Here is a 25,944-nt window from a genome sequence, read left to right on the forward strand (position 1 = left end):
AGACCTGTACTCGGACTGAGTAGCTCCGCCATAGAGATATAAGGGTATAATCTCATCAACCACCAGACAGCCCGGTGCCTCCATACAGTTCTATGGCTAGCAATGCCCACCCGACAAAGAGTCACTATCTCGGGGTGATCCCGAGGGAGGGGCGTCAATCTCAGGGTACCAATGGAGAGCTCAGGGTCCAAAGATGTTATGACTCAAAAAAGACATGATCTGACTTCGGGACCCTGAGCGACAGCATCTGAAACTTCCTCGGGAATAGTCCGCACGGTAGCCAGGCCAGAGTTCCCTAGCTGCGGCTGGGTAAACCCAGGTCCTAAAGATTGGTAATAAAAGCACGGTTCCCAAACAAGCTCCCTCTCTGCAACCACCAGGAGCTTAATGTAACCTCAAAAGAGCGACTTGGTGGAACAAAGGATGTCCATAGTGACGCAGGTCTGGCCGCCTTACAGTTCGCGGCCAGGTCCCGGTCAGGCGCCAAGCAGGGGGAGGTGGAATCAGACCAGCATTAGGTGTATACAGGGTCCGTGAGCCTTTAATCCTTGGGAAAAACACAGGGATGGGGTGTAACACAGGAAAACAGGTATGGGGCCAAAATAACATAGGGGATAAACAGATGGGCTGTCACATATGTATTAGACACAAGTTACCGGCTACAGAATGCTTCTACTGAATGGAGAGTTCTGTCCTAGGGGTGGTGCAGAGGGGTAATTTCCAGACTTAAAGGACCCTGCCTTTGCCATTGAAGAAGATGCATGGTTACATTTAAAGCTCTATAGTGGACATCCTAAAAGGAATTTGCCATTTTGTTCATAGTATCACGTTCTAATTGATATCAGTGGCATGAGTCCCATTTAAGAGAATAAGCCTGTAATGTCTCCAAAGTAAAAATATCAAGCAAGCTTTGTGCTGAATTAACTGGCGCTATCAGAGTCTGAAAATGCCAAGGGCTAAGTGTAGAAATGATTTGTCCAGTCAAACAGGAAACTTATGGTGTAAATGATAAGCTAATCATTCAGTCCTTAACACTTTCTCTTTATTCAAATTATCCCTGTTGCATGGAGATTATCAGACCGTGCCCAAGAAACAAGAAATAACCAGAGCCTTGGTGTTCAATAGGTACATTGGTACAAATGCTGACTTCAGAAATTATGGTTCCATCAAAAAAAAAAAGATTAATATTATCTCACAGCAAATAATGCCGCAGTTCTGCAGACAAAATATGTAGTGCACACATGATACCGCTATTACGTACAATGGCAGAGAAACCAGAGTCTGAGAGCCAAAATCTAAGATTTTTATGCTTTCAAGGTTGAGATAACGAAACAGCTCGTCTTAGATAAAAGGGGGACATTTTATACTTTGGTTGAAGGTTATAAATGTATGAAAGTCACTCAGACACTGTCCAAGAAATGGGAGCCCCTTCTGAAAATTAGTTTAAATATAAAGACGTATTTGTCGGATAAATATGTATTACATTAACTTTAGATAATACTAAAGCTGAATTCTATTATAGTATTTTTCTATAATTTTAATGAAATCACAGCGTCCTTACCTGACCTGTGTCCAGAATACTGTTAGACATATACATGTACCTACATGCTCTATAAACATGTATTACATAGGTGACCCTATAGAGTGATTGCTACAAGCTGCATTAGTGGTGCATCATGAACGGCCAATGCTAGCATGTTTCTATGGGCTTGGTTTGGACTGAGGTTTGAGATTTTCCATCTCATTCCTTCTCAGTGGAGGTTTTGCATTAAATATGGATTCTAGAGCAAAATCAGCGAGAAATTAACATTGTCCCATCTGTGTGCTGAACCTCATTGTCATTTTTGGTAGTGGCTCTAGTCGTGCACCTTTCCTTTAGTGGCTTTAAAAATGAAGCCAAATTAGATTTTAGTATTTTTTCTCCAGTTTTAATAACTTCACAGTGCCCTTATCCAACCTTTTGGTTGCCATGCCCCATGGAAGACTTCAGAGGTCCTCCTCGTTGCTATGGAGAGGAGAAGGGGAGTGTGGTCCACCACTATAGCCATAATAGACTCCGTGGCAAGAAATACTAACACCTTTTCTTCACTGCACGACTGGAAGCATGACACCTCAGATGTCATGGTAGGGAAGAACTGTTTTAACAACCACATGGGTCTCAGTAGAAGCCTTTTGAATCGTAGTAGGTATAAAATACTTTATCAATTAAAGATGTAAAATGAGCCGTAAGCAAGGATGGAGTGAGCCTGATTCTAATAAATCAAAGACACTAACTAATATAAGTATCTTAAAAGAATAGATAAATCAGTAATAGAAGATAAGTAACACAGCATGGTTTTTAATTTATTATTTCAATGGGTGCTACTTTACAGATTACAGCCAAAGAAGATCTATAAATGATCACTTTGTTAAATTATATAAGTATATTTAGGTATGTAGTGTGCTATTTTTATAACGAAAGTACCAGAATAAGGATTAATAAACATATAAATACACATACCGTATATTCCGGCATATAAGACGACTTTTTAACCCCAGAAAATCTTCTCAAAAGTCGGGGGTCGTCTTATACGCCGGGTACTAACCGAGTACCGAACACTTACCCAGCCGGAGAGTCCCATGAAGCCACGAATCTCTAGGGGAGGGGCGAGTGGAGAAGCCGCCTCCCCTGGGCCGGTCTTCAGGGCCGCGCTGAGGTAGGTGCAAGATCGTGATCTCGACCTCCCTCTAACTAGCCCAGCATTACGGAGCTCGAGGTCTGGCACTTCAGACCTCGGCTTCCCTGCTCCCTAATCACTACGCGCCGGCTATTGATGCCGACCACGGTGATGACGTCATGTCCTGGCGCTCGCCAATTGCCGGCGCGTAGTGATGAGGGAGCAGTAAAGCAGAGGTCTGACATGACAAACCTCGCGCTCCCACAACTGGATGGAAGATAGAAGATGAGAAAGGTAAGAGATGGGGAGAAAGGGGTGTGAGTGCAGTGTATGTGTATATATGTTGGTGTGAGATGGTCAGTGTATGTGTATGGTCAGGTGTGTGTAAGACCAGTGTAGGTATTTGTGTGTTTGTAAGCTGGTGTGTGTATATATATATACATGTATATGTGTATGTATATATGTGTGTATATATAAATATATATATATATACACATGTATATATATATGTGTGTGTAAAGGCAGGGGTGTGTGGTGAGGGCAGTGTATAAATGTGTATGTATGGGCAGGTGTGTGTGAGTATGTGTAGATATATATATAGATATATAGATGTGTGTGTGTGTGTAAGGGCAGTGTATGTATGTATGTATATGTCTGTATAACAACCAGCCAATCACCGGTAAGGTACATCGCTTGCCGCGATTGGCTGGTTGTTGTATGCTGGGTAGAAGGGTAGTCTTATACGGCGAGTATAGCCCAAACTCTATATTTTAACTGGAAAAGTTGGGGGTCGTCTTATACGCCCAGTCGTCTTATACGCCGGAATATACGGTAAATCAACGGGGGAGGGCTGGGAAGGGGAGTAGGGGAATAGTACGTATGTTTAGGAATGGTACACATTGAGCATGTTGTTTACTAATGGGCCATTGTTCCATCCTCTGTAAGTCAAATATACAGAACTAAAAGAAATGGAAAGCAGCAGAGAGACTCTTCCAATTGCTGTTCCCATTAATCCCACTAGAGGGAACTATTTCACAGATAAATTATAGAAACTTTGAACAGGGTAGATCACCATCCTAAAATTCACTTATTCACAAATGACACAAAAACAACTTTAAGGACACAACATAATTTATGGTGTTTTATAACAGGGCCAGACTGGGAATGAAAAGCAGCTCTGGAAATATTTGGACATCAGAATCTTATATTATATTGAGTGGTCGAGCTCTTGTGCCCACACCACTTGCCATCCAAATAGCTAAAAATCATTATTTTTAAATATATAAATATTTTAAAGTATTTTTAAATAAGTACCGGGGAACAGACCCCCACAATGACACCTCTGCCCCCCAAACAGCTTGTCTGTGCCATTCTTGCCCCCTAACAGCCTGTCTGTGGCATTTTTACCCCCAAATTGCCTGCCTGCGCCATTTTAACCACCAAATATCCTGCCTATACCATATGGACCCAAACAGCTTATCTGTCCCATTTCTGCCCGCAAAAAAACAATGTCTCTGGCCATAGGCAGCCTGTGCAATCTTAGCATGGATGCATAAGCATTTAGAGGGGCAAACATACAACCACTTACACATCCAGATCCATTTAACACACACGTATACATACATTAATTCAATACAACTCAATTCATTGTATGTTTTATTACTGGGGAAAAAAACGAAACTCTTGCTGAAAAACATAAAAAAATGTCGTTCTGCATGAGGACAGTCATTCTTTAGCTGTGTGCAAACTTTCTTTAGATACCATTATTTTGATCATATAGTTTATTATAAAACAAACTAATAAATTGCGGTAGAAAATCTTTGCCTCATCTAAAAAAAAAAACAAAGACATATCTACTAAATAGCTTCTCATATCTGTCCTGGTTCGAGCATGGAAGGTCGCCCAAAATATCACGTGACTGACAACAGCAGCCTCCAGGTCTGCAGGTAAAGGGAGATACTGGAAATAAAGAAACCCAATCCTGCATTACTATGCACAGCGCTGGATGTTAACGCTCAGGCGGACAGCTCTACATTATGCGACTTCCTCTCGGTACTGGACCGCGTATACAATACATATATTTCAAGGCACGGCGTTAAGCGCACGCGCACTAATTCCGTGCGTCGCTGCGTTACACGTCACTTACGCCCCCGGCCGAAAGTTTCTTTAAGGTCCAGTCACATGACGCTACATCACGTGACCGCGCTCCCCGTAACGTGATTCCAGCGATCCTAACATGGTGGGAGACGAAGATCGGGAGCCGCTGCTTCCTGGGGCGGCCGGAGCCCCCAGCAACGCAGACGGGCCGAAGTTGTCAGCTGTATGCGACCCCAGCAGGCTGGCACACAGGATCGTGGTGCTGGTTCTCATGTGCTTTCTTGGTTTCGGTGAGTCAAGAAGGCCCTTCCGAGGCCCCGTACTGCAGAAGGGGGGGGGGGGGTGTGTGTGTGTGTGTGTGTGTGTGTGTGTGTGTGTGTGTGTGTGTGTGTGTGTGTGTGTGTGTGTGTGTGTGTGTGTGTGTGTGTGTGTGTGTGTGTGTGTGTGTGTGTGTGTGTTCCAGCTGTCGGTTTCTATGGTTACTGAAAAGAATCATAAGTCTGCGTTCATGGTGTTTGGTATGGGAAATTATTGCCTGTATGGGACTGTATTACTTAGCGTTTTCATTCGTTTGACACGCGTGTGTACAGTGTTTGCAACAAGAAGCATGCTCAGAGATGACCATCTCTTGAGGCAAAACCGAAAACCTCAATATGTAAACTTCCTTCACACTCTCACAGCACTTCCATTGGAGCTCCTAATTCCATGCATGTGATTGGTGGCTGCTGCTGTCTTTGGTTCCAATAGGAGCTCAGCTTCTGTTAACCAGAATAGGAGTTTTATTATTACAGTATGCTCCCTGCTTTCACTACAGATAGCGGGGGAGGGGCTAACTCAAATAACTAAACAAGGCATGTAAACTGTTAGAGCTGGGTCCTCCTTAATCTGTCTCTCTAAATCAAATTGTTACATTATGCACTGACTACTTATCATATCCTGTTTACCCATTGTACAGCGTGTGACTTCCAGAAATCGAGATTACAATTTATGGGATAAATGGCAAAACTGTAAAAAGAGACATAGGAAAGAGTGTTTGTGGCAGATGGTTAAAGGACGGCTGACCTCAGTGTTGTTTTTTGTTTCTTGACCATTTGGCAAACACGATAAAATGAAACCTGGGAGGATTAGTTCTCTGGGCTACTCCCTGGTGTGTGATTGTGCCTTGCTGAGGTCTGCAAAGACCAAAGTCTCGGTTCCTCCTTCCTTCAGCATTAGAAGAATAAACACCAAAGGGCGTCCGGCTGTGCATGCGCACATACATCGCTGGGTGGGATTGGGGCGAGTAACTCTGTGTAGAATATTGTAGCTGCACGTATTGCTCTTCTCTACCCAAGTAACGATGTAGTTTCATTATGAGACTTGGTGAAATTACATTGCTTTACATTATATATAACCAGACGTTATCGCCTGGCTAATCAGTCTGCCTGCACCGAACATGTATTATATGTCATTATTGGCATTATCAGTCTTTCTTCACAAACGGCATAGAATGAGAATTGTCTGTAGTTGTTTTAAAGCCATATCTTTGCTCTTTTCAATATGGTACGGTCACAAAATAAATACAGAATAAAATATGTTTATAAAATTACACACCTCATGCACTAATCATTTATATTGAATAGGTAATACTATGCTTTATACTTCATATAGAAATTGGGGGAATAGATGGGGGGAAAAGGAATAGTCTGAAGGGGTGTTGCTGAGTGTGACAGAATGAGCTGTCATACAAGGCCCCAAGGTAGTCCGAGATGGCTCCAGTCTGGCTGCCAAACAGGCAGGAACTCCATTGTGTTGACTAATCCCATTAACAGGATGGCTACCAGGGGGATATTCAGTAGCTAAAGGGGATTAAAGGTTGGGTTGTCTACATGCACCTGTTTATCAGTGTTAATTTATGTTAATAAGGTTCTGTGGCTATATCAGTCTGTTTTACAACAATAAACTGTTCATTCCTGCTGGACTCAGTTCAAGGTAGTTGTGTCTACTTATTGGGAACACATAGCAGGGTTCCAAGGTGCGCATGCTGGCTGGTGCTGGAAGTGATTCCGGGGACAAGAGGAGGATACATGTGGGTGATCCCTGGGAGTTACTACAGCTCTCTTGGTGAACCCGTTACACTGAGAACCCCCAAAAAGTGACCTTAGTAGGAAGTGGCATTTGCCCCCTGCTGAATGTTCTATGTGGGTTAGGGGGATTATCTTCGGCTAACGGTTATATCAGCAAAGTAAGCTGCTGGCAAGCAAATTGCTAACGGGTTTGCTATATACAGGACCCTCCTCACCTGTTGTCTCTGTTAGTCAATTTATGTTATGTCTACTCATTGTACAGCGCACTACAGAATTTGATGGCGCTATATAAAACAATAAATAATAATAATATACCGATGTTGGGGGCTCTACAGACTGTTAGTTTGCCTGTAACTAATACTGTATTCTCTTACAGGTAGTTATTTTTGCTATGACAATCCAGCAGCCCTGCAAACGCAAGTTCAGTTGGTAAGCCATCATAACTAAAGCGTACAAATTTTTGGTTTATATGTAAAGAATACAAAAAATATGCTTTTAAATTAAAGTGAGTTCTTGTTCCCTTTAATGTATATTAATGCTGAGAGGTCCTTTTGAATATAAAGTTCTTCCACACCAAACTCATCCAACCATCCTTGCTTTGTGTTCTGGGGCACAGTAATGCTGGTATAGAAAGGGACCTTCCCCAAACTGTTCCCACAAAGTTGGAAGCATAGAATTGTCAGAAATATCGTGGTATGTCCTTTAGCATATCAAGACATTTGAACAGACACACTCCAAAATCTTATGGAAAACCTTCCCAGAAGAATGGCAGCTGTTACAGCTGCAAAGGGGGACCAACTACATATTAATGTCTATCTATTTAGAATGCAATGTCATACAAGTCCCTGTTGATGTAATGGTCAGGTGTCCCAATACTTTTGTCCATATAGTGTGTGTGTGTGTGTGTGTGTGTGTGTATATATATATATATATTAGGGCTGCAACAACTAATCGATAAAATCGATAATGAAAATCGTTGCCAACGAATTTAATTATCGATTAGTTGAATCGATTATTATCGATTATAAAATGAGGGTTTTTTCAGAGCAAACGCTCTGAAAAATCCCCCTCATTATATAAACCGTTTAGTCTGACTCACAGCAGCAGCTCCTACTTACCAGCCCCTCCCTGTAATCACTGTGACAACTGGCCCCGCCCCCTTCCTTCTCCCAGAAGGCCAGAACCACATGGCTGTGACACTCATCTAACTGTAAGTATAACATTAATATTTGGGCTGCTGAAAGTTAGGGGAGGTGGGGGTTAATTTAGGGGCAGTTATGGTTAATGGGGTGTTTAGGGTTAATTTAGGGGCAGTTATGGTTAATGGGGTGTTTAGGGGCAGCAATGGTTAATGGGGTGTTTAGGGTTAATTTAGGAGCAGCTGTGGTTAATGGGGTGTTTGGGGTTAATTTGAGGCAGTTGTGGTTAATGGGGTGTTTGGGGTTAATTTAGGGGCTGTTGTGGTTGACAGGGTCTTTAGGGTTAATTTAGGGGATGATGTGGTTAATGGGGTGTTTAGGTTTAATTTAGGGGCAGTTATGGTTAATGGGGTGTTTAGGGTTGATTTAGGGTAGTTGTTTTGATGGGGTATTTAGAGTTAATTTAGGGGTAGTTATGGTTAATGGGGTGTTTAGGGTTAATTTAATGATGAGGACTGAGGGTTAATTTAATTAATTTATTAAAGTTAACTTAAGGTGCAGTTAGAGATAAAGGGGGGCCAAACTAAGGGGAATCTAAATCCTGGGGGCAGTGAAGATTAACCCAGTACTTATTTATTAAAGTATGGTGTCAGTGTGCTGTGAACGGGTCTGTGACTCTATGAGGGGACTATGAGATATCTGGGGGGTATAAGGCATATCAGGGGAGGACGGAGTGACATATCTGGGGGTATAAGGCATATACGGTATATAAGGCATATGTGGGGAGGGCAGTGTGGCATGTCTGGGGAGGACAGAGTGGTGTATCAGGGTGTATAAGGCATATCTGGGGCCACAGTGGCATATCTGGGGGTAGAGTGGAGTGGCAAATGTGGGGAGGGCAGCGTGGCATGTCTGGGAGGTAGTGTGGCATGTCTGGGAGGTAGTGTGGCATGTCTGGGGAGGATGGAGTGGTGTATCAGGGGGTATAAGGCGTATCAGGCACAGTGGCATATATGGGGTGGAGTGGCATATGTGGAGTGGCATATGTGGGAGGCAGCGTGGAGTGGCATATGTGGGAGGCAGCGTGGAGTGGAATATGTGGGAGGCAGCGTGGAGTGGCATATGTGGGAGGCAGCGTGGCGTGGCATATGTGGGAGGCAGCCTGGCAAGCCTGGGCTCAAATGTGCATCAATTGGGGGGGCTGGTTGGGAAATAAAGACAAGAAATGTATTTTATCAAAGTTTTTCTTTTATTCTGCTGTTTGTATTTAACATAATTTGTTTATTAAAAAATTTACATTCATTTTTTTTATCCGATTAATCGACAAAATAATCGGCCAACTAATCGATTATGAAAATAATCGTTAGTTGCAGCCCTAATATATATATATATATATATATGTGTATGTATGTACAGTTTAAGCTGCGTAAACTGTTGGCGCTATATAAATAAAGGATAATAATAATAATAAAGTATGTATATATTATAATTATAATCATGACCTAGGCAGCTGAAGCCAGCAAGAGGGTAATATGATTTTCTACGATCCCAAGATGTGAAAACATGTGAATTAGCCTTTGGTTATCAGGACGGTTGTAGAGGGTGTGCCGAGCGGTTAAATCGCTCATAAATCCAAATATAGCTACATGCAGTTACGATTTTTTTTTTATCTGGCTGAAGGCGAGCCTAATGGAAAAACTGAAATGACGTGTATCTGCTATTGAATGCTTTCGATTATTCGTCCGCTTCATAGGTTTGTATTTTCTTTGCAGGACATGAAAGTGAATACCGCAAATTTCATGCAGCTCTACGCGTTTTATTCCTGGCCCAACGTGGTTCTGTGTTTCTTTGGAGGATTTCTTATTGACCGGGTGTTTGGCATTCGGTAAGTCTGGCTGCAGCAAAGCACGCGAGGGATGCTGGTCTTTGTTCTTGAAATTCTAGGTTTTAAATCACGTCTTACTTCTGAAACTGCATTGCGTGCGACTGAGAGCTAGTCACATTCCACTTACGTTAACGACCTTTCATTGCATATTAGGGCTGCAACAACTAATCAATATAATAAAATAAAAACAAGAAATGCATTTTTCTCTTTTTATTTCTTCTGCTGTTTGTTTTTAACATCCAGTCTGTTCATTAAATTATTTTAAATAAACGAAAAATTGACATTTATTTTTTTATCCGATTAATCCAAAAAATTATCCGCCAACTAATCGATTCTGAAAATAAGTTAGTTGCAGCCCTATTGCATATGTCATTCTTTTGTCCCACAGATGTTATGTCAAGTGCAGCGAATTATTGGATCTCTCAGCCTGTTTTATTATTATTATTATTATTATTATTTCAATTGGTTTCTCTCCATAGGTTGGGTACCATAATATTTAGCCTGTTTGTTTGTGCCGGGCAGGTAAGCATCACTTTATACAGCTTATTATTAGAATTTAAAAACTTTTATGCAACTTTCTGTTAAAATTAAAAAATTCAAATAAGATGAACAGCATTGCTTACATTATTCCAATGATTAGCAACATTTGCTGCAATTAACCATGTCCTGAAAGCACCATCTGTCATTTAATAAAGTATTTCCTCTCGTTTTGCTCAATTTTCGTCTTTAATGGAATTCTGTATGTTAAAGCGGTTCAGGCAGCCAAACAAAATGTGTCGAAATAAACGCAAAAGGATAAATCTAATTAGAAAATCATTAAATAGTTAGGTGGCCTCAGTGTGCTAAAATGGGCAACCAGAAGGAATAAGATACATCCAAAGACGTTATGGTTATACTCCTCATCTGTGTACATTTCTATCAATTACTTTGAATCAAATGTTTTGTGATTTTAGGTGATTTTTGCGACAGGGGCTTTGTTTAATGCCTTTTGGTTAATGGAAGCTGGCAGACTAGTATTTGGGTGAGTGGAAATCCTACACCGATGTTTAGCGTTGTTTGGCTGGACCTGCATTTGCCTTGTTGGACTCGATTATTCCTAATCTGTTTTGTGTGTTTGTTTTTAGAATTGGCGGCGAATCGCTCGCTGTGGCTCAGAACACATACGCGGTTAGTTGGTTCAAAGGAAAGGAGCTGAACCTGGTGTTTGGCCTTCAGCTTAGCATGGCCAGAGTGGTGAGTTTTGAGGACTTATGGACCGGTCATAAACCCTTAGATGGCAGATGATGTAAAAACCCAATAAGCGAGTCTCTCAACCCATTCAGATGTTCAAAGGGTAGACTCTTGGATAACAGACCTTCAGAGGAACAAAGTATTCTGGGCCGACATGTTTCAATTATTACCTTGTTTGCTTTGATTGCCATGTTCCTTCATCATAATAATTTGCTACCTTTAGGTGTTGCTGAAGATCCTCCTCATTTGTACCCCTGCTTTGATCTAATTCCACTTATAAGTTTGCGTCCGCAAATAACACAAGAAACCAAAAATGTTTATTTCTCTTTTTTAGGGTAGTACGGTGAACATGAATATCATGGGGGTGGTGTACTCTCACGTCAAGGATCTTATGGGCTCTGCAGGACATAGTACACTTGGTGTAACCCTTATGATAGGTAACTTGCAATCTATTTGTGGGTATAAGTGGGATTTTGCAACATGTTTTACTTTGTTTAACCAAATTTCCCATTAATGGCGCTGCCCCATCTCTTTTCTATCATATTGCTACGGTGGGGTTTTTGTTGAGGTTATACTGAACTTGTATGGTTGAAGGAATCACTGGTGGTTATCAGTTTTTTCTGCGCATCATCCATTTGTTCAACGCTTGAGATAATGGAGTAGGATCGTCTTAAGGAATTTTGGTAGATTTGGTCTGAGTGAGTGTCTAAAATTGTATCTGTTGGTAGCTTTTGTAGTTGCCTACTAGTTGGCTTTGTATCTAGTAAAGGGTGTCCGTCATCATCTGGTGGAGCATATTCGGGTTAATGGACTACTATTAAGCTATTAACAGTATTAACCCTGACCAATGTGACCTATGTTCTTTTGTTATTCTTTCTACCTTTTTCTTACTTTTTTCTTCTTCTTACAGGCGGGATAACGTGCCTGTTCTCGTTAATATGCGCATTAGTCCTTGGCTATCTGGACAAGCGAGCAGAAAGAATTCTGAACAAAGAACAGGGGAAAACAGGTCTGTAATAAATAAGTTTGTCTCTAGAGATGACATTTTTTTTTGTGTGTATTATGGAAAGAGTTAGATTTTCTTAAGCTGTTTTATCCAAATAAGAAGTTCATTATAGTTGTATGGGTGCAAAACTGATACGTAAAAGTATGCTGTGAGTGTTTTAATCTTCATTTTTCAAAAGGGGAAAAAAAGTCTTATAAATGTTTGCCAAGCCAGTGCTGGACATAGTTATCATGTGCACGGAGATCTGTTCTGCCCAAGATGTCCTCTGCACGGCATATAACTGATGCGTCCGCAAAGGGGCAAAACCTATAAGATTGGTATTTCTTCTTCTATTTCCTCCAATTAAAATAATTTTTTTAAAATAAATAAAATAGCGTGCTGTAACACAATGTATAGATCAAAAGTTGTTCTTTTCAGTTATAAGAGGACGCTTGGTGACATAGACGCATTGTGTTATAGTTTGTCATGACGATCGTAGACATTAGTGTTTAATAACTGCACACGGCGCTGTATTGTGAATGTTCTTCCTGTTGCTTTGTCAGGTGAAGTCATTAAGCTGACTGATGTCAAAGATTTCTCGCTGTCTCTCTGGTTGATATTTGTGATCTGCGTCTGTTACTACGTTGCCATCTTTCCATTCATCGGGCTTGGAAAGTAAGTGTTGTAGTGAAAGCAAATGTGTGTGTGTGTATGTATGTATGTATATATATATATATATATATATATATATATATATATATACGTATATGTGTGTGTGTGTATATATATATATATATATATATATATATATACCGTATTTGCTCGATTATAAGACAAGGTTTTTTCCAGAGCAAATGCTCTGAAAAATACCCCTCGTCTTATAATCAGACCTCATTCTGCTGGGGCCGTGCTGCCTACCGGGCCTTGGTCGGGAGCAGCGTCTCTGCTAGTAGCAGCAGGAGAACAGGAAGCTAGCACAGTCCTCACATAACTCTACCTCCCCCCTCCTTCCTCTGGGGGCGGGGCCAGGGAAGTTGCTCGCACAGCCGGGCCCCTGCAGAAGTCTGCGAGTGGGAGATCTGCAGTTCAGGTAAGGGGGTGGGGGAGGGTTTTTGTGATTGTGTGATTAATGAAATGAATGAGTATTTAAATGTTTGTGAATGAGTGTGTGTGTGATAGCATGGATGTGTAAGGGGGGTGGTGGTGGTAGCATGGCATAGGGAGGCTGTACTCACACTCCTATCATCCCCAGGTTCCAGCATGTAGTGGCTGCCTTGGCTTGATAGGAGTGTGATTGCTGTTAGCAGTTTATATATATATATATATATATATATATATATATATATATATATATATATATATATATATATATATATAAATTACACCTCCAGAAATGCCCTTTAACCCCCTACATGCCAGAGGGGCATATCATGGGGCACAGTGGCATATAGGAGGGTATAAGACATTTCTGGAGGCAGAGTGGCATATAGAGGGTTAAAAGGCACATCGTGGGGCAGAGTGGCAAATAGGGGGGTATAAGGCATTTCTGGGGGCAGAGTGGCAAGCCTGGGGGCAGATGTGCATAACTGGGGGGGCAGGTTGGCAAATAAAAGGAAATAAAAAAAATATATATATTTTTCTCAATCATAGCTTTTATTAAATATGAAAATTAGTTTACATGAATTAATATTTACTATTAAAACTTTTTTCCTATAGGGTAGTCTTATATTCAGGCTTTTTGTTTTTTTCCTAATACGGTATATAGAATCAATTCATATTATGGTTCTGATTAGATAGCTTGTTGAAGATTAAAGATTGGCATAATTTACCTTTACCGCAGATGTAGTGAACTGTTAAATGTTTGTAATTATCTTGATTCTTCGATTAATTCTTTTTGATAAGGTTTTTGTATAAAATACTTTTCACAGATCTTTACTGATTTTGACAAATCCATATTTTATGTAATTTTTTGTTTAACTCAGGGTTTTCTTCATGGAGAAGTTTAACTTTTCACCTTTACAAGCTGGTGCGATAAACAGGTAAGTTAGCGTTTTATCTTCTGATCTTGTTCCACGTCTGTTTTTAGATCCATATTTTAAAAAGCTAATTTAGGTATCTGAATCCATTTCCATCAAGTTGGATAACTAGCAGAAAAGCTATAGGTGCGCTACCATGAGCTGACACTTTGTATTTGTGCCCTGCAAGGTGTATATATGTATGCGAAATTCTTTTTTGCTTTAATACATAACTACGTTGGTGTTAACATAATCTACAATGTATTTTTTTCCACCCGATTTAGTGTGGTGTACATCATCTCTGCACCCCTGTCACCAGTATTTGGGTTTATGGTCGATCGCATTGGGAAGAACATTATCTGGGTAATGTGCGCTGTGGTTGTCACGCTTGCTGCTCACATCATGGTGGCCTTTACCTTCTGGAACCCCTGGATTGCTATGGTACGTGTCTGGTCAAGAGAAACTTTATTTCTTTTAGCTAAAATAATTTACTAAGAATATTGCGTTCTTTCATCTGCTTTGTGCTTCGCCGCATTCATTCCTTATTTTGTATGTTTGTAAAATTTTGTGCTGAGTCCTTTTCCATCCATATTCTTCTGAATAGCATAATCATTTGCTGGGAAAAAGCATTAGCAAAGCTGTGCGTATGTCTCTCAAGTGATACTTTTCTTTCCTCAGAGTTTCCTGGGTGTTTCCTATTCTTTGTTGGCTTGCGCTCTGTGGCCCATGGTCGCTTTTGTGGTTCCAGAACATCAGCTGGGTACTGCATATGGTTTGTAAGTATGCTCCGTTAAGTGAAAAATAAGTTCTTCTTTGGCATATGCCAGGGCTGTCAAACTGCAGACACCAGCATTTTTTATTATTATCCCAGTATGAACACTGGCAGCTCAATCAGAGCGCTTGAATCTTATCATATATCACTTGCGAGACCGGAAATATTACTTTAGATAAAACGCTTTTTTTTTTTTTTATCTTGATTTGCGGATAGAATGATTATAGGCATTTCTGTTGAATGCCAGGGAAAAGTGTCCAGGGTCTTTATCTCCTCTCCTATTTATTAACCTCTAGTTTTACATTTCAAAGAGAGAACTGTGGGGTTAATAATTTTCTACCTTGTTGATATTTACATATCAGACCAGTGTTTGCTATTTTATTGTAGATTTACACATTTAGACTATAGGTAAAAAATGCATTCTGAAGAACCAACCCTGGCAGGTTTTTAATGGAAGGAGTGAGTGTGAGACCTGCTGGGATTGACCAATAATAATGCATAGTGCGGCGTTTTGGTTAACGTATAATCTCGGTGTTTAATGATAAAGCTCAGTGTAAACTGATTTAGGTTTCTCTCCGCTTATCTTTCAGCATGCAGTCCATACAGAACCTCGGTCTTGCTATAATTGCCATTTTAGCTGGTATCATACTGGACTCACGGGGATACTTGTTTTTAGAAGTGTTTTTTAGTGCTTGTATTTGTTGTAAGTATTCCTGTGTACAAGATGTATATCATTTGGGAAATTCCAGTGGATGTTCTCAAGCTGCAGGTTTTGGTGCGTTTGGCGATTGGGCTTTATGGAGGCACGTATTCCCCTCCCCCTCCTTAATAGATTGACATTTTGTTTACATTTTGCTTGCTGCTATAATGTAGGTAGCGGTTAAACACGTTTGCTCTTCCCCCTCCTGCTTTATAAAGCAGAATGAATTTGTATAAGCGCTTCCTGACAGAAAAAACCATAGAGACTCACAGTAAGCTATAGGAAGAAATTGTGATGCCTCTCTATGGTGCTCTGTGTTTGGGAAGCAAGTACTGCAAGCCTATCTATGAGGCAGGAGCCCCGAAATGGTTTATATTGTTGCTAAATGGTAAAGACAAACACACCAGGAATACAAAAACTATAATATTTTTGAGCGCATTAAGTTCCTCATGGATTCAAGTTTGGGGCAGCTGTTAATCATAAGAGCACATGCTGAGCAGGAGGCTGCCATAAGGCGCTGCTCCACATTTTATATTAAGATGTAAACGTTGTCTTTTTTTCCCCCCCAGTGGCCATTATAGCGGTGGTTATGCTGTACTTCGTAAACCTTCTTAGAGGTAAGAAAGCACAAAACAAATAAAGGCCTCCCAGACTGCTTATGATCTTACTATGCAGTAGTACTCGTAAAGAAAAGAGCAATAATATGTCTGTATAATGACATGTTTTATATAGTTATTAGGACTCAGTGACTCTGGCCATGCGTTATTCCTTATGTGGTGGCAAAGGTGTTCTGATTTGTGACCTATGCAAAACCCATGTTTAAATAAATACATAAATATATATTCTAGGTGGAGATCTAAATTTATCATCTTGGGAAAGAGAGAAACTGCAAAAGCAAGCTGCTCTCGAGTAAGTAATGTCTGTCTTTATATTTCAGTTTTCATGTTGATGCCTCATATGTCTTAGAGAACAACTAATATATATTGTTAATATAAAATGTTAACGTAAGTCTAAATGATACAATTCTTACATATTATGCACTTTTAATGTTTAATACATTCTGGAGCCGTACTTTTAGTTTCTGCTGCCGACTTGAATGAATAATTCGAAGTTCTTTCTCCTCTCTGCGCTTTTGGCTTTGGGTTTGCGTATTAATTCTTAGTCTTGAAGGCTGATCAATCCATGGATATAGTTCCAGAGTCCCTGTTTAATCTGGCTAATATTACTTCTCAAATCGCTATCAACAGGAAGCCTTGTATAGTACTGTGTTTTCACAAGGAGGGTACGGGACAGCTTTCTGCAGAGACATGGTATCGTTTCATTAGAACACGTCACATGCTGCAGCATGGAGTACATGTGATGGGTTACTCTGGGATTAAAAGTGTCTTAATTGGGGACTATAATCCTTGCAGTAAAGGTGTCTGTCCTGTATAAACTAAGGCTGTCTGGGAAACCACCTGTAGATCAGTTTTAGAAATTATGGACGTGTTTCAGCTCTGCAGCCTGTGTATGCAGTGAGGTGAAACAACAGCCACAGATCAGCCTTAGAAGCGTTAAATCTTTACTTGTGAAAATGCACTAACGCCTTTGCTTTTGTTTGTAGTTAGAGCTTGCTTGCTTTTTGGCATTACCTATGGCTCCCTGCTTTGCTCTCTACTCCCTCAGTGTAACAAATAGCATGGATTTAGAGGCTTATTTAACAAGATGCATTATTTATTCCTCTGTGCTGGTTTTGTAAGTACAGTTCTTCTAATACATAGGTGGCAGTGTTTGATGCTCTCTGTACTGGCGATCATGGGTTACTAAGAGTTGCCTACCTATTCTATGGTTTAGGCAGCTGGCATCCATTGCAATTGGCGATGTGCGATTTTGCACCCTAGATCTCTCCTCTGGTTGGTGAAAAAGCTTTTATACGATAACATAAAGGGGCCAGCTTGAGACACTTCTCAAACTTAACATTTTAACATCAAACTTAACAAATGTTACAAATGTGCTTTTCTTCTGCTATATCAGAATATTGTTTTTTTACATGCATGTTTGAGCTCTGATCAATTTGTGCAGTGAGAGTTCAGTAAACCATGCATGCGCGCACACACACACTGATCACCTTTACACATCTGTGTATGTCGTAATGTGACATCGCATAGTCCCGAACACGTTATTCTAAACTTTAATATTATGTCAGGATATTGCAGTCACAGGGCAAGAAATAAAGATCAAAGAAAGTAGACATCGTCAATGCAAAATCCATTAGAAAGCTTATTCTTTGGGTTTCAGATGGTGTGCCGTTCATACTGCTCAAAGGGTTAAACTCTATAGACATTATTGGACTATTTAACCTACACAAAATAAAGAAAAGTAAAACTGGTCATTGCATGGGATATGTTACCCAGCCACACTCTAAATACTTTTCTTTCTGTGTCTGCTTTATCATTGTGGCGCATGCCCACTGCTTACTCTACTGAGGAAGCTGTCCACTTTGTTCGTTACTCAATCATGCAAGAGTAACCTGTGCACACAGAGCATATTTAATTGAATATATATAAATATTACACGTACACACACGCACATTACTATTTAGTGAGATCAGGTAAAATGTAACTGAGTTATGGAGAGCCATCCCCAGTGAGATTCTTCTGCAATAAACTTTCATGGTTATCTTAAAGATGTTACTGTCTATTACATGGGGCAGCTTGAGTGAACTTGCAGGAGAAACTCATCAAGGTTGGCCCTTCATAGTGCATAGTGGGCAGTAGATGCCAGACATTTTTTTTGTAGGCACTGGTAATAAAAGCCGGTGTTTGTTTTTTTTATATAAATTCATATTAGAATATTTTTTTAAATACATTTTAATATACATTTTTCCCCTCTGTTTACGTGTCAGAAATAGTTGATGATTTGCAGTGGTTCTGTAGGTTCGACTAATATTAATAGCTTTTCACAGGTTATAATCTTGCATTTCACAACAATGTTTTGCAGAAATGAAATTTGAATAGTCACCTTCAAGTGTGCAGAATGCGGTCAGAAACATGTCAACTTGAAGAGTCTTAGTGTCTTCTGAGCTTGAATGCTAATAGTTAACACACGTTTAATACTAAACAACTTGTACAGTAAGATTGTATGTTGAATGTTGCTAACAATCGTCGATCTATTGGTACTTAACATTTATATTTTATATTTTTTTATCAGCTGGGATTGGTCGATAACCGTAGGTATCGGCTCCTAGAAGTTTATCTAAATTTGCTTTGGCATTTTTTTTATTCTCTATCTATAGCACTTATCCTTTTTCGATATGCTGTATTTATTTCCTGGTTAAATTCGGCTCGTTTAACCTGTTATGTCATTTTTAAAGCTTATTGTGCATGTAACTATCTTTTCAGCGTTCATTTAAGTTTAATGTTCTGTAGCTCGAGCAGTTTTTAATTTTAGCAGCGTAACTGATTTTTTATGGTGCTGTTACGCAGACACACAATGGCACTTAAGAAGCGCTGGGGCTTATTTACTGAGCAGAGTGTTCTCTGGTAACTTTTATTTCATTGGGTATTCTGCATTTACATGTAAATTCTTATTACGCTCACTTTATGTAATATGTCCAAGCGATTGTTAGTCAGGCAAAACCATGGCATATCAGCAGCAATAGAGGCCACTAAAAATGAAACCTACCCCAAGGAAGAATAAGATGGAAGCTAGATTGATATTTTGGTCTTTAAAGGTACAGTCTAATGTCCCTGGTACCCCGACTCTGTGAGTACTTTTGATATGCATTATTCTAAAACAAAATAAAGCTCTTACCTGACACAGAATTTGCTGCATAACTTCCGCCACCTTCCACAATCCAACGTTTTTTGTCATTGAAATCATTGGGTAGACTTTACATGTGAACTGGGTTCTAAACGGAGAACGTATCGTTCGCCAGGGCTGGAGGTGGGTATGTCACGAGCAGGGGGATGCATTCAGCCGAATGCCTCTCCTGCAGGGCATTAAGCTGGATGGTATGAAAAGGGACAAAAATAAATCCAGACATGGCCATTTTATTCTCCATTTGTATAACTCTGGGTTAGCTGGAAATGTCCTGTCTAACATATAATCCCTAATTGCTAATTTTATAGGATACTTGTCCATCCTTATCCCTGCCCTTCCCTGATTTTTCTGCACTTAGGTCCATTGGTGGTGTTAAAGTTGGAAATGTGGTAATCTCACAGAACTCTTGTAGCATCTTTCGCTTTTCTATGAAATTAACGCAAAATGTTATGGAAACAACTAACCCCATGGACAATTCTTCTTTGTAAGCACTTGATTTTTAAATTTGTATGAATGAGGAATATATTTTTGGGGGGTTGGGGGTTTTGGTATATTTCAGGGGCAAATCATTTTGAAAGCATGCAGGGACACTTGCTCAAGTGATTGCATATATTGAATCTTAATATAATATTAACCATTCCTTTCCCAAGTCCTGCAGAGCATTTCTGTTAAGTACTGCTTGTTCTGCTCTGTGACATGCTAGACCGTTTGGTTAGTGTCCCCTTAGCATGGACGTTACTTGTTTACATGTAAGACAGGAAAACACTTTTTGTGTTGCTGTTGGCTAAACCAAGGGCATTAGTGCTGATATTTGTATGTTCTCTGGACTGTGGCTAAGTAGTAACCTTGGGTATGGCTATTTAGTATTTACTTTGCATTAAAAGGGTTATCACTAATGAGAGAATTATGCTCAAAATTGTGGTGTTGTCTATGGTTGAATTGAACAGATTTGTCAATACAGAAAAGTATATAAGCAATATATACTGTGCTACTTAAGTTGCTATGTTTATAAAAGCACTTTAACTTCACAAGCACAATACTTTACCTCTGTTTCAGCAAAAACGAATCTAGCACTGAATCCCTGTGAGGGTTTTGTTAACACAAGTTTATCAGTGTGTTTGGTAATAACACATACTTAGGTTCTTCATATTCATAAGTGAGGGGTAGTGTTACTGCGTGCAATGCTGCTAGGATAATAAAGGGAATGTAACCAGGATAATTATGTTTTAATACGTCCTTCTACTCATCTTTTGCTGAAAATGCTTCTGTTAAAGGTTTCTAAGTAAAATCCATTTGACATTATTTCTTTCAGAATCACATTATTGCTTTATGTTGGGTATCACAATGCAGGCCTGTTTGCTCCTTGTGTTGTAATATGTTGATGTCACTTTTATGCAATATGATTACTGTTACACTAAGAAATATGTCTGATATTGACCATACCTGTTGATCAGTGGTTGTTGACCAAGCTGGCTTTACTATTGTTTATCACAGTGCAATGTGCTAATAGTAAGCACTGTGACGCAAATTGTAACAATCCTGCAACTAATAGACAAGGTTATGTTATCAATGCCCAGTCTCATTGGTTTGATAGTAAGCTTACTTGCTGAAAATGCTGCAGCTTACTTCCCTGTCCTCTGTCTTCATTCTGCACCAGTTTGTGCGCGCTAAACACATCTCCCGCAATGCAAATAGCTGGGTGACAGGGAGAGCGCAAATGCATAGGTATGATGTGCATACAATGGTTGGCCTTTTGAATTCACGTTACTTGAATGGCATTTATGTTCATTGGTTTCTGTTTTCTAGTTGAATAGCTGTAATTTCTAGGCGCTCAGGGATAATTTCCCATTATTCTTAACAATTGATGCAGAACGCCTTCTTTACCAAGTCTAGTGCTGATTTTATGAAAGCGTTGCTAAATAGTGCTAATATTTATTGGACATTATGTGAACCAAACTATTAAGGTACGGGATACAGCTATTTTCAACCAATTTGGAAATTTTTTACTAAACCAAATATTTCGTCTTGCCAATTTCCCTACTCCTTATGCAGGGCCAGCTCTTCTCACAATAGATCATCAATGGGTTGTGATTTCTAATGAAGGGAATGTGTTTGTAATGCCATTAAGCAAGCCAAGTCGTTTAAAAAACATTTTTTTTTTAGTCTTTTCGCTTAAAAGTCCATGTCCCGTGAAACACTTTGTCACATAGCTACTCTTAACTAAATTACTTGAAATAAATGTACTGAGTAATTGCTAATTATTCGCTCTTCTCATAGAGATTATCTGTACTGTTTAACATTGTATACAAGTTGTATTGACATGAAACATTAACTCCATATTCTTAACTTGTGTACTTTTCACTAACTTTTTAATAATAAAAAAATTCCAATAAAATGCATTGTGTTGTCTTTTTTTTTTTTTTTACTTGGTCAGTTAAGCTTTGACAATTAATTTGCTGCAGTCAGCACTATATTTAAGTTTCCCAGTTTAAAAATATTGTCATGTTAGACCGTCTGTATTATAATCCCAGTCTGTTAAATGGGTGACTGTGTTTGTAGGGCTGAGAAAGAGAAGATGCGACGTGAAAGCGCCGACTGGTCCAGAATTCGCCCTATGACGGCTTTTGCAGTGAGAGTGCGTTATCTTTCCAGACTAGGTGCTCAGGTACGTTACTACTGCTCACAAGCTCCATGTATTTATCTGTACCACTAATTACGGTTTTATGTGGATATACTATTTCAGATATCGGGGAATAATATATTTTATTAATGTGAGCCCATTATCCCCATATGATTGGATTATCTTGTCCCTCTCCATCCGTTGCTGCCGCTTGTATATTTTATCTATACATGTACATTTCTCATTGTACATGTAGTGCTGTATTAGCCGCATGTAACAATGTGCTAATGTAAATGTCTTAATTGCCTGATCTGTCCATTTGCTAGAATTTTGTCTGACGCTAGAAAGTGATTGCACGGGGCAGAGTAAAGTGCAAAATAAATTGGGGTTGCAGGACCGCTGCATCTCGTTTATATAGATTCGGGATAGTGTTATGCCTATTCCATGCCTAAGACAAGACCAGGGACTGATTAAGATCTTTCCAGACTGGAGGAATGGGCAGAATAGATGGACTGAATGGTTTGCATCTGCTGTTAAATCATATGTTTCTGTGCAACATGTTGCATGCCTGTATAGGGTTTCATTACCGATATATAAAAAAGGAAAAGCTCCATAGCTATTAAGAGGATTAGTCATTATAATATTGTTCTTTGTCCCTTGCGCTAGCATTATGATTGGGGAGATGACTCTCTCTCCCTTTAAGTGGGCTGGTAAATGTATAAACATATATGAATTTTGAATTTATTTTTTTTCTTCCCTCCTAGCTGCCGGACCATTTTTCCAGTCACCTGTCAGCATTGAGCCACAGAAGTGTCCTGAAGTAACGGAGTACTACTACTCGGGGAATAATATTTCTCAGTGTCAAGGGTTGTACCTAGAATATAGTTTGTGAAACGCCCTTTATTTTGCACGCGTGGAGCCACCCATGAGGTCTGTGTTGTCTCCTCTGCACTAGGCATATTGTGTAGATACGTCTACTGCCATAGATGATGCTGCTTGATCGCTCCAGATACAAGTCTCATTCTTAGAAACATCTTTTATTTTCTTTATCCTTATTTCTCCCTTTCTTTTGTATCGGTCACCCTAAAAACCTACAGTGAACAGTTGCCAAATCTATGAAATATATATAGTGCCTAAGCCTTTTATCCATTAGTAATGCTTATTTGTATTGTCCTCTTCAATGGATTCTCATAGCATGGAGTAAAAGCCAACTGGACCTCGTGCAAACAAACCAAATGGTTATACCATGTCGCCGTGGGCTGCCTTCTTTAATTCACAACGTGTAGCGACATTGAAATGAATCTCTAATCGACCCTTTTGCTGGTGATATTCTTCCCGCTGAGTGACAGCAATGCATGGATTGCCATAGACAGTACTAATTGTTCATGCAGCGATCAAATGTTTTAAGATTAAAGAAACGTATTTGACTAAATCCAATTGAGAATTAAATGCAAAATAACCTGTTAAAAGAAAATGTGCAGTAGGTTATAGCAAAATTGTAATTTTTAAGAAAAAAAAAAATCAGACTTGATCAATTATTCAATCACAAATAATCCAAACTATTAGATTTAGTGTGATGCAATTATATCCATTTCCCCTGTTTGTGCCAAATCACTGCCCAGGAAGGTTAAATCAGACTTTTTGCCTAAAGGGTGTCTGATCTCTGAATCAGTTGCCCTCTTGCTATTTTCTTTTTTCCCTTTTCCTTTCTTTTTTCCTCTTCAATCTGCTTATAACAACCAGCTCCAAAAGTAGCCTTTAGGGAAGACACAGCTTGCAATCTGTGGTTGATCTCAAGACTTTTTTTTGTCTTAAGACCTTTAAACTTAAAGGTTTACATACGGCATCAGAGGAATGAAGGACACTATACTCTGAATTCATCACCAAAGTCATTTGATACACCGGATACTTTGCAGGTCAAATTACTTCTAATCATCTACTTGTTATGTTTTGTTTACACTTTTAAAATGATGATCTTGATTGTATGGAAATAAGGTTTTTTTGTACTGAGATTGCACTTTTTCGCATTACACTAAATGTATTTTTGTAACAAAAGCCAGTGGTAAGTCATTATTTTAGTCTGTATCATAGTAGATCCAATAAGTGTGTACGTGTGTGTTACACAAATGTAGCAAATACCCCTATTTTTCCAATATATATGCAATGTATTCTATTTTGGAGATATAGATTTTTGTGTAAAAGACTTTTATGGATTATGAACATTTAAGGTAATCGCGAATCCCTGTTTATGTTCTGGACCTGTCGTCGGCAGCCTAAGGTATGCGGTTGTAGGGAGCGCTCCTGCTCGGCACTCTGCAGCTTCAGCGCTTTAGCACCAAAGACTAGTGCAGGTTATGCCGGGCTATACACTGTACAATTCAAGTGATTTCCTAGCGTTGCATTTGCAATGTGTTTGAATATAAGCTTATGCCACGGACACCTTTTGTTTGGAGGGGTTGTATGGATCATCTGTTAACCAAAAATGCAAAAGGTCTGTTAAAAAAAAAACAAAAAAAAAAAGGGTAACACATTCCTGACGCTCGCAGAAGAATGCTTGTGGCACGGTGTATCCCTCTATAATGTTTAAAAGTGTCAGTGGAAGTGTTCCAATAACTTGTTACATTCCTTTTAAATGTACAGCCTTTTCAGGTTGATTAGTTTTTTTCAGGTTGTACGGGAAGGATACTAAAATGTTTGTATCATTTGAATATTTGATTAAACTGTTTTTTCTTACATTGTCTATTCTATTGTTGGTTTAAATAATCCTCAAGGTTGCCGAAGTGTGTCTGGAATTCCTTTTGAACCTGTTGTTCTTATGGTAGTTTGTGTAAATATTCACCCATGGTCAGTGATGAAGTTATTTCCCATCTCCAAAAAACATATGTAAGCGGAACGCGTCCGATGAAATAACATATCATGCGTGACTTTTTGGCATGAGTAAAAGCATGTATTTGGTTAAACACACGTGGGATCAAAACTACCCACACATTATACATGTTTGCCCCCAAGCTTTATATTTTACAGGGGCCAGATATTGCCCGTGCTATTAGATTTTAACACTATGTATTATATATTATAAATATATTTTATACATTGCTCCTGTGGAGTCTTATGGATCTGCTCTGTATCAAGCTTCAATTCCACTATTTTATTGTACAAGTAAACAGACTAAACATATCTCGGATGGGAGCCAAGTTTGAAAGATCATTGTAGAATGGTTTAAGGAGCATGCAGAAAGGAAAGGATTGCCTCCAGGTATGGTAAACGTTAATTATTAATCATATAATAAATATATGTTCACTGGTTAATGAACCCAGGTCCGTGTCTGGATGGAAATAGCCAGTTGGAAGTCAGACCCTGTAATATTAACCTCATACAATGTAGATATTTGTTTCTTGTGAAATGTAGATATTTGTTTCATAAATTAGGTTATATAATTACAATTGATAAAAACATAAGGAAAATTCCTGTTTTATACTTAAGGACTGAAGCATTCCTACTGCTTATGCCCTCTTTCTTCTTGATTAGTTTGCAAATTAAACTTACACATGCTTTCTCAGGACAAATGTCTTTTGAAGATGATATACTATTCATTAAGAAATGTGAAAAGTCTGATAAATTATGCATTTTTTCCATGTATACATTTTTAAATTACACATAACTAGACTAAACAAAGAGGGATATGTATATGTGTGTACGTTTGAATATATATATTCAAATTGTGTCTAAACATTTTTGCAATTGGAGAGTGAAACTATAAAAACTGACAATATTAAATACTGGTACAGAAGTAAATGAGGGTCCGCTTCTTGCAGACAATACGTCTGATGCTGGCACCATGCACAGTTATGTTTTTGAAGCACATCACTGAGGCTTCTTTAAATATTTTATATTTTTAATTTTTTACTTTTTTGGTGAGGTTAAATGTTTTTCCCCAATCGGCTTAATCTCAGCCTTGCCACCTAGAGTAAAATGGA

The 25,944-nt window shown here is 39.2% G+C and overlaps 1 protein-coding gene across 2 annotated transcripts; it reads left to right on the top strand.

Moving 5' to 3' along the window:
- The first annotated feature begins 4,959 nt into the window (after positions 1 to 4,959).
- LOC149300361 (lysosomal dipeptide transporter MFSD1-like) lies at positions 4,960 to 22,791 on the top strand. Of its 2 annotated transcripts, XM_089485383.1 has the most exons (18): positions 4,969 to 5,044; positions 7,197 to 7,249; positions 9,732 to 9,844; positions 10,324 to 10,366; positions 10,798 to 10,865; positions 10,969 to 11,077; positions 11,409 to 11,511; positions 11,985 to 12,083; positions 12,623 to 12,734; positions 14,042 to 14,098; positions 14,359 to 14,515; positions 14,753 to 14,850; positions 15,437 to 15,549; positions 16,116 to 16,163; positions 16,395 to 16,455; positions 17,762 to 17,771; positions 21,914 to 22,012; positions 22,732 to 22,791. In XM_089485383.1, exons 1-18 carry the CDS (start codon positions 5,026 to 5,028, stop codon positions 22,789 to 22,791), a joined length of 1,422 nt encoding a protein of 473 aa, XP_089341509.1. In that variant the 5' UTR covers positions 4,969 to 5,025. The 2 variants fall into 2 exon arrangements, with proteins under 2 accessions (XP_089341508.1, XP_089341509.1); XM_089485382.1 differs by lacking the exon at positions 17,762 to 17,771 and having other exon boundaries at positions 4,960 to 5,044; positions 21,907 to 22,012.
- Positions 22,792 to 25,944: the final 3,153 nt, after the last annotated feature.

This window comes from Sceloporus occidentalis, unplaced genomic scaffold (genome assembly GCF_023333645.1).
Source record: "Sceloporus occidentalis isolate IW3139 unplaced genomic scaffold, rSceOcc1.0.p SCAF_25, whole genome shotgun sequence".
In the NCBI taxonomy this organism is placed as follows: domain Eukaryota; kingdom Metazoa; phylum Chordata; class Lepidosauria; order Squamata; family Phrynosomatidae; genus Sceloporus; species Sceloporus occidentalis.